This window comes from Gekko japonicus, unplaced genomic scaffold, assembly GCF_001447785.1.
Source record: "Gekko japonicus isolate JY-2015 unplaced genomic scaffold, Gekko_japonicus_V1.1 scaffold336, whole genome shotgun sequence".
NCBI classification, from domain to species: Eukaryota; Metazoa; Chordata; class Lepidosauria; order Squamata; family Gekkonidae; genus Gekko; species Gekko japonicus.
Genome location: NW_015172014.1, coordinates 537,699 through 547,203, shown reverse-complemented (window position 1 = coordinate 547,203; position 9,505 = coordinate 537,699). Strand labels below are relative to the sequence as shown.

At 55.2% G+C, this 9,505-nt stretch overlaps 1 protein-coding gene across 1 annotated transcript in view; it reads right to left on the bottom strand.

The window, feature by feature from the left end:
- Positions 1 to 9,505, bottom strand: part of DLG4 (discs large homolog 4) — a 184,713-nt gene that overhangs the window by 30,520 nt on the left and 144,688 nt on the right. The window contains exon 5 of the mRNA XM_015420309.1: positions 618 to 740. Coding sequence (XP_015275795.1) covers positions 618 to 740 — 123 coding nt within the window. The remainder of the gene's footprint in view (positions 1 to 617; positions 741 to 9,505) is intronic.

Genomic DNA, 9,505 nt, shown 5'->3' with positions numbered 1-9,505 from the left:
GATTAACACATGGAATTCACTGCCACAGGAGGTGGTGGCAGCTACAAGCATGGACGGCTTCAAGAGGGAATTAGATAAGCATATGGAGCAGAGGTCCATCAGTGGCTATTAGCCACAAGGTATAGATAGGAACTCTCAGTCTGGGGCAAGTGATGCTCTGTATTCTTGGTGCTTGGGGGGGGGGGCAACAGTGGGAGGGCTCCTAGAGTCCTGGCCCCACTGCTGGACCTCCGGATGCCCCCTGGTATTTTTGGCCACTGTGTGACAGAGTGTTGGGCTGGATGGGCCATTGGCCTGATCCAACAGTGGCTTCTCTTATGGTCTCTTAAGTTCTTAAGCTGAGCTACGAATCGGAAAGGCGCCCACGCTCTGCCACGAATCCTCTTTCTCGCCCTACCTGTTCCCCAACCCCGGGATGCCTTCTGCAGATGTACCTACCCGGCAGGGCTGGCGCTACTACAACAAAACAGGGTACGTGAAGGGCTCTGAACAACGAAAGCGCCGCGCGAAGAGGAAGCATGGTTAATAACATCAACAACAAACAATCATATTCAAACGGTGCCTTTTGGGCAAAACGTTTTTGCAAGATGTTGGGCCAAGTAGAGGAGAAAGCCGACCTTTGGAGGAAGGAAAGACAGCGAAGGGCACGGATAGGACGGTGGGGACTGAATTTCCGAGTCACTCACGTAAGCGGGTGCTTCTAAGGTATCTGTGTTGACTATCACTGGTGGAGAATTGGCCTAGGAGGAAAAAAATAGAGAGAAAGAGAGAGAGAGAGAGAGAGAGAGAGAGGACAAAGAGAAAGAGAGAGAGAGAGAAAGAGAGAGAGAGAGAGAGAGAGAGAGAGAGAGAAGTTTTTATGTGGCACACCAATCCCAAGGCAGCATCGTTTCCATGCGCGAGGCAGAGCTGGGCCCCAGAGGGCAAGGAGGCAGCCAAAATAACTCCTGCCCCTCTTCCTCGGGAGCCAAAGCACTGGGGGGGGGAGACACACGCTGAGGCTGTCCCCTTCCAGCCCCCCCTGCCAATGTTCTCTTGGAGGACACCCCTCCAAGATGGCCGCACCTCTGGAAGTTTAACACCAGCCGAGCATGTTAGGCTTCGAGGCCCACAAGACATTCCTGCCCATCCAGGAACGTGGATTCCAAAAGGGGTCATCAGAAGATTTCAACGTGGCGCGTAGCAGCAGGGCTTGTGCAGGAGACCCTGGGAGGGGGGGGTCGTGCCCCCTTGCTTGCGGCAGGATGCAAACCCAAGGCTGAGCAAAGCCTCCACCACCCCCCCCCCCCCCCCCAAGGATATCAGACCTTGTGCGGAGACCCCCGGAAGGCCAAGCCGATGCCCTCGAACACGGAGAGGGACAAGGGAACCGGCTTAGAAGACACAGGCTTCGAATCTGTCCCCTACCATCAATCTCCCCTCCTTGGAATGCACAGACAGGGCAGGAAAAGGAGGCCACGGATGCGAATTACAGATGGGTCCGACCAATCAGCGGGGTGAAATTAAGGTCACCCAATACCAGCAAGGAGGGGGAATCCAACCCGGCCTTTGCAAGCTGCCATCTTAAACTTCAACAGTAGGGGGCACTGTGCTTTTAGAAGGAGACTTGCAAATAAATAAATAAAAAATAATAAACCCTTCTGGCGATATCGATGCCTTCTCTTCAGGGGTGTTAAAAACACAATTTCTTGCCCAAGTGGCAGCCAACCTGTCCCCCCCCCTCCCCTTTTATTCTTTCTCTTTTTCCGGAAGAATTGTTCCCCCACCTCCACCATCCGCCCGACAACGGTAACCACGGCAATGCCATGGAAACAGCATCGGTGCCTCTGGGGGAGAAGGTTACCGTGGCAACGTGGGTATCGCCATAGTTCAGGATGCTCTGGGTGCACCGGCGCCTTCCCATATTAGCTGTGCCCGGATCCCTCGTGACGAGAGGGGAACACAGCAAAGATGGGGTGGGGGGAACTTTGCAGGGGAGGGGGGAGTTGTGAAGAGCCAGAGGGTTTGGCCTTCAGGGGATGCAAACTCCAGTTTCGCCCGGAAAGGGAACGAACGTTTGTGTAAATCTCTGGCTCCAGTGCACAAAACAGCAGGAAAAGAGATTTAAAGATTGCAATAAGCGGAGGAAAGATTTGGGGAGGGGGAGGGGCTACACTTTGCAGTTGATGAGTTTCTCTCTAGGAGTGAACTCCAAAGGCTTTTAATAATTGACTATTACTGCTGTTTAATTTGAATTCAACCCCCCCCCCTTTATCCCAGGGGATCCTAAATAGACGAGTTGTTAAAAGGGAGACCTATCAGCCCTCCTCCACAGGGACTAGAGACCCGCTTTAAGAGAAGTACAAGGCTTCTCACAGAAACCAGCCATCTGTCTGTCATCTCGCCTCGGAAGTGATTCATTCCAGGGGCACGATCAGCTAAGGGTCTTACACTGAACCCTTCCCCTCCAAAAGAAACCCAACAGGGTAGCTTTGTACGGGGCAGGAATCGTTACACGGGAAAGAGGAAATATATTCAGTACTGCAAATTTGGATGTCTCCCCCCCCCCAATAAGATCTAGAAGCTAGCTTTGTCTTCTAAAAAACCCCAACTGCTAAAATCCACACAAGAGTCGCTGAATATTTTGTATGTCTAAAAACGGAATGCTTTATTCAGAAAGCCACCTAAAGGAGACTTCCGAAGGGCTGGGGGGTGGTGGTGGTGGCGGCTTTCGTGGGTCCTAAACTTTCCTTGTAGGACGCCGTTTGGGAATGGGAAACGCATCAAGTCTTTGGGAGGCGGCCCTCCCCGTGATGTTTTATTTTTATGCCGATTCTCCCCTGGGTTTCCATCTGCTCTACAAGACTGGAAGATTAACACACCGTGCATGTTAATATTTCAACCAGGGCAGGCAGGCAGGCAGGCAGGCAGGAGAGAGCGAGGGGGGGGGTTTGTATCTGCGGAGGGCCAGAACTGCTCCGCCTTGCCCGAGGTCCATCTCTTTTGCTGACGCTGGCCTCCCCCCCATCCCCCCCCCCGGCAAATACCGCTCCCTGCTGTATCAGCTTTGTGTCTGCCCGGCGGGCCATTACGCCATGCTTCCTTGGCACCGGGCTTCCCTGGTACATTTTAATCTTCGCCTCTTCAAATTTTTATGACTACAACGCCCAGGCAAACTGGAAGCAAGGGACCCTGGGAAATGCGCATACTTAATGTGCCTCTCTGGCCTCGGCCCCCCCCCCCCCCACCCCAGCGAAGGAGAAGCTCAACCCACCTTCCGACAGGGGCCCAGTTGAAGACTGGGACAGAACTCCGGCCGTCAGTGTGTCCCCATCCCCCCACCGGAGCCTCATGCCACCTGAGCCAAGGGGGCCCTGGCCAACCCCCTGTCCCGAAGGAGCCGGGAGTCCAGACTCCCAACTCCTCCCCTAGGCACAAATCCATCGCCTCCCCCTCTCAAGAAGAACCCACCACCACTCCCCAGAAACTATGCATTCATTTTAAACACAGGCAGAAGTATTTAATTCTTGGGTGTGAGAAGGGACAGAGGCCTATTGGAGGGGAGGGGGAGGGGAGGGGAGAGGAGAGGGGGTGGCTTCCATTAACCCCCCCCCCCAGGTGGTCTTTGCCCGTTTGGGAGAAGGGGAAGTGGATGGAGGGTTCGAAGCCAAGCGTCGGGAGAAGATGGCTGCGGGCAAGCACAAAGGGGTACCGGATGCCGGGGTCACTTGGTTTTGGGGGGAGACTGCCGTGCTCTGGGCTCTGCCAGGTTGGCAGCTGCGAGTGGGTGGGCGGGGGAGGCGGAGGGGACTGTGTGGGAGCAAGTCTGTGGAAGCTCTGGAGGCACATGTCGCCGCGTGCTGCGGCGGAGGCTCCCTGCGTGTGTTTGTCTCACGGCCTTCTTCATGCTGCCTCTGCGTGCCCGCGCAAGAGGGAGGCAACACCGAGGAGGCCTGGGCCGGGTTGTGGGGAGAGGTGCACGTCCCGTGGCACACGGGAGCGCACGCATCCGGCAGGAGCACGGTTCTGTCGCCAGCTGTCTGTCATCCGCTTGTCATTTGGGGACCAAGTTCGGACAACTTCAGCCTTGCTCGAAAGGGGGGTGGGTCCAGGAACAAGCACACTCTGCACTCATGTGCCAGGAGCATGGAGTCTCCGAAATCTCATTTTTAAAAAAAGAAGAAGCAAGCTTCTAGTCCTTCGGGGAAGCTTCCAAACGCATAGGCAGGGCCCGCTGAAATTTCAGAAGCTGGGATAGATTGCAGAAAATCATGCACAGCACTTCCCCACAACGCGCATAAACAGAATCATGCACAACAAACACGTATATGCAAATAGGCATTACAACGTATGCAAACCTCAGAATCTAAGCTTTTCTAGGGGCGGAATGGCACAGAGACAGTGCGTGTGCGCCTTGGATATCGGGGCGCTGATGATGAGGGGGTGAAAGGTGTATGCCGGCCTGTGCGTGTGCGCGCGTGTGTTTGTGTGAATGCAGGATGAGGGCCAGCCCACGTCTCCACATGCCCACATGCCCCTGGTTCACACAGCACGGATCCAAACGCAGACACCCACACCATCCAACGAGGAACACCCTGCAGGCCACTAACACAACCACCACCCCAGGCCACACAACGTGAAGACCACACCCCCAAATGCTGAGCTGCTGCGTTGCCAGACATCACGCCACACCAAAAACGACGTTCACTGCGCCAACACAACACAACACACTCTGCCACAGCCGATGCAACACACCTGGTGTTCACAACACAGCAGGCACACAAATTACATCACTGGTAAACTGACGGCCATGAAAAGGACTGGAACACACAAACACATACAATGGCACGGGTAACCTTCCAAGATTGTGCAGATCACACCACAAGGAACCACACCATGCATCCGGGTGCACTCCACGGAACGACAAACACTGCACTTCAAAGGGCACCAAGAAGACGGAAACTCAAAAGGCCCACCCCAAGCGGCAGGCACAATATACTTGTGCATTGCTAGTACACAGCTGTGCATGGGCACAGGGCCTCCCCCATGCATTATGACTGCAGCAGTCCACGGAGATCGGGGCTATACCATTTCACTTTACAGCTGGTGGCAAAAATGAATGCTCCATTAAAAAAAAAATTCTTGTGTACAGAGAACAAGGGCGTGAGGACGCAGGCTTTTCCCTGAGGTGCTACATTTCTAGGTGAGGGGAATTGTTTTCTTCAGAGACAGACGAATCCTGAGCGGGTGCGAGAAACCCCTTCTGCAATCGGCGAAGAACCAGCGGAAGGCTGCCTACTCCTACATTTCAGATCATCGGCCGTTATGCCGTCATCCGATCATTGTTTGCTCCAGTGTTCTATTTCCAAACCTACGGTCCGGGGGAAGGGTTGAAGGAAATGGAGAAGGGTTCTGCTGAAGCCGCAGCAGCACAGGATGCATGTTAAAGCAGGAAATGCACCCTGCACAAGCTCGGGGGGGGGGGGCCCCTCCCACTGTCACTGGACCCTTACACTGTCACCTGCTGGCAATGTTCCCTCTAAGTTGTGGAGTCTCGTGAGCAAAAAATCTACTTTGTGAGCTGCTGGCACGAAAGTCGTCAGCGAGCGATTGGGCTTCTGCATAAATTAGTTTGCTCTGGAGCCATCCGTCCTGAACTCAAGACAAAAATGGGTTAGCCGGAGGCTAAAAAACTGTGAGCTGGCTCACACGAACTCAGCTTAGAGGGAACACTGCCTGCTGGGCCTTGATATTGGAGCAAAAATGGAAAAGACAGAGAGAAAGAGAGACAGAGAGAGAGGCACAGAGGGAGCGAACATGGGAGAGAGCAATGTACCCTCCAAGCCAGTGATGGCGAACCTTTTAGAGACCGAGTGCCCAAACTGCGGCCCAAAACCCACTTATTTATCGCAAAGGGCCAACACAGCAATTTAACCTGAATACTGAGGTTTTACTTTAGAAAAAACAACTCATACATTAACTTAAAGATGATGTAACAAAGTAAGGAAAGCAATCCCAAATGCTTTCATTTACTTAAAATTATTTGGCAGAGAATTCAACACTTTAATTCGATAGCACGCGTGCCCACAGAGAGGGCTCTGAGTGCCACCTCTGGCACCCGTGCCATAGGTTCGCCACCACTGCTCTAAGCTGTGGAGTCTTGTGAGCAAAAATGCTACTTTGTGAGCCGCTGGCATTAATGTTGTGAGCGAGCAATTTGGCTACTGCATAAATTAGTTGGCTCTGGAGCCGTCCTTCCTGAGCTATGACAAAAATCTGTGAGCCGGAGGTTAAAAAGCGGTGAGCTGGCTCACACTCACTCAGCTTAGAGGGAACACTGGGAGAGAGTTTGGGGGACTGAGCAGAGGCCTGGATTCTTCCTTACATCATGGTTAGGAGGAGCCAAGGTCAGTGAGGGAGGCCAGCATGTCTAAGCACCCCCCTGCATTCAAAGGGGGTGGTGGATTCTTTAAAGGCTTCCCACAACTGCAGGGGGGGGCTTGGAGCGGGGAGGGGGCGGAGGCCCCCTCCCCCCGGCAGCCAGTCCCCTGGGCTCAAACGGAGGGCTGGCATGAATTATTTACAGCTGCTAATGAGACTGCCGTGTTCCCTTTCAAAGACACGACCAGTTCCATTTCATTAATATTTTTTTTTAAAGTCTGCACCGCAAGGCCTCTGGCTGATTACGCCCCCCCCTCCCAGTGGAAGAAGAGAGCCCTCCCAAGGACCGCCACTCCCGCCAGAGGAAGAGTCACTTTCCGGCCCCAGAACAAGAAGTCACGCCCGGTTGAGTGTAAGGTGGCCAACGTCCAGGCGGGGCCTGGAGATCTCCTGGAATCACGGCTGGTCTCCAGACTGCAGGCGCCAGTCCCCCTGGAGGGAGGGTGGACCCTGGGGCGTCACATCCAGCCGAGGTCCCTCCTGGCCTCCAACCCCGCCCGTCCCGGGCTCTGCCCCCCAAACTCCAGGAGTTTCCTAACCTGGGGTTGGCAAGCCTAGCTCTGTGGTAGACGTGGCTTGAGGCCTGCCCGTCAACAGGGGGTCCGGATGGTGCGGCTTCAGGGCTGTTCCTGCTTCCAGAAGGTGAGTGGTTTGGGGACCCCTTGCCCTGATATGCTAGCTTTCTACATGCAGGGGTCTGAAGGTCAGAGAAGCATGTTATCTGAAGCTGTGAAGAAAGCTAATGCAATCTTAGGATGCATCAATAGAAGCCTTGTGTCCAGATCACGGGAGGTGGCAGTTCCGCTCTATTCGGCTATGGTCAGGCCTCCCCTGGAGTACGGTGTCCAGTTTTGGGCACCACATTTGAGGAAGGATGTTGACAAGCTCGAGCGTGTCCAGAAGAGGGCAACCAGGATGGTGATAGTTTGCTCTGGAGCCATCCCTCCTGAGCTAAGATAAAAATGTGTGAGCTGGAGGATAAAAAACAGTGAGCTAGCTCACACTAACTCAGCTTAGAGGGAACAGTGGTTGTAGGTATGTAGGGCTAACTTTCAGTATACTCCTGCAGAGTGCAGGGGGTTGGACTAGATGACCTGCAAGGTCCCTTCCAACTCTTAACATTCTATGATTCTATGAAGCGTTCGTCCAGACTGAGGCTGACCCCTTTGGCTGAAAAATCCTCTGGGTTGGAAATTAACCTCGGGAGGGGTGGGTGGTCTGTACTCCACAGGGGAGGAGGCCGTTCAGGCAAGCGCTTCAGGACAGGGGCGGTGTGGCCCCCCCCTTCTCCAAGACCCAGAAAAAAAGCTTCCCTGAAGCCCCCAGGGGGCTGTGGCCCCAGGCGAGGGGATCCGTGCCAGCGTGAGATGATGCTCTCCATCCGGGCTGCGTGGGGGAACCTTGGCAGAGATTTGCCCCGACTCCACAGCAGGTACATAGCTGCAGCGGGGCACCTCGGGGCTAGCCCCCCCCCGACTCACTGGGAAGGCCCCCTCAACTTCCCATCCAGCCCAGGGCCCCCAAGTGGCAGCGGATGTAGGGAAGGAGCCGGGTACTCCTTTAATCTGATGAGCCAGTGCCCCCCCCCCAAGAAATTTAAATGCCCCCTGACTTTAAAAATCCTGCCTATAGGCCTGCTCCAGAGAGCCGGTGGGGTGCTTTAGTGCGCTGGCCTTAGATCCAAGAGACCCAGGTTTGAATCCCTGCTCTGCCATGGAAGCAAAGTTTCCTCTAAGGCAGTTTGGTGTCGTGGTTAAGTGTGCAGACTCTAATCTGGGAGAACCGGGTTTGATTCCCCCCTCCTCCACTTGCACCTGGCTGGATGACCTTGGGCAAGCCGTAGTTCTGATAAGAGCTGTTCTTGAAAAAGAGCAGTTTCTGTCAGAGCTCTCTCAGCCCCACCTACCTAACACGGTGTCTGTTGTGAGGAGGGGAAGGGAAAGGAGTTTGTAAGCCGCTCGGAGACACCTTTGGGTAGTGAAGGGCGGGGTATAAATTCAATCTCCTCCTCTTCTTCTAAGCTGTGGAGTCTTGTGAGCAAAAATTCTACTTTGTGAGCTACTGGCCTTAAAGCTGTGAGCGAGCAATTTGGCTGCTGCATTAAATTAGTTTGGTCTGGAGCCCTCCTTCCTGAGCTAAGACCAAAATGTCTGAGCCGGAGGCTAAAAAACTGTGAGCTAGCTCACACTAACTCAGCTTAGAGGGAACACTGAATGGAAGCCTGCTGGGGGTGACCTTGCTGGGCGACTCTCGGCCGAGCCTACCTCGGAGGGTCGTTGGAAGGTTAAAACGGGGGACGGGAGGACGGCTGCCTCCGGTCCCCATCGGGGAGAGAGGCAGCGTATCGATGGAGTAGATAAATAAAATAAATCGACTTGCAACAGCCATGGGGAAGAGCAGGGCCAGCAGGCAAAGGGGCTCCCTGAAGGATGGAGGGGGGGGTGCAGGCAATGGCAGCGGCACCGTTGGCTGCCCGCCCCCCGCCATCCAGCTGGGCGAGAGCTGCCAATGCGAATCCTCCCGGGCCTTTCCTCTCTTCCGGGATCCAGAGCCACGCAAGGAGGGCTGTGGAAGGGACCAGGCCGGGCCCACTGGGGGCCAGGCCGCTGCAGTCTGGCCCCCACCCCTGACAGGCACCCCAAATTGGGGGGGGGGAGATGAGGGACGCTTGGCTACTGAGGACCCACGGTCTGGCTCGCAGGGGACGAGCGGGTAGCAGTGCAGCACCCCTGTCCAGGCCCCGTTCCTCTCCTCCAGTCCCTGCAAAACATCCACACGGGCGCCGCCTTCCGAACCCCACCCCCCCACCCCACTTCAATACTATCTAGTCACCCGATTCACGGAGGCCCCTCGAACTCCATTCATAACTCGGGAAAATGTACAGTATAAACACTGACGCCATCTGGCTCCGAAGCTGACGCACTCAGGGCCCCCCCACTCCCCCCCCCAACCACACCGACTGCGCTTCATTCACATACGGCCAGGGAATCCGGGCGGGAGGAGAAGGTGGCCTCGATCCGGCCCGGCCCCGAGGGCAGGCTTTCCCCCAATTCCGGCAGCTGGGGGGGGGGGCTGTACCCCATAC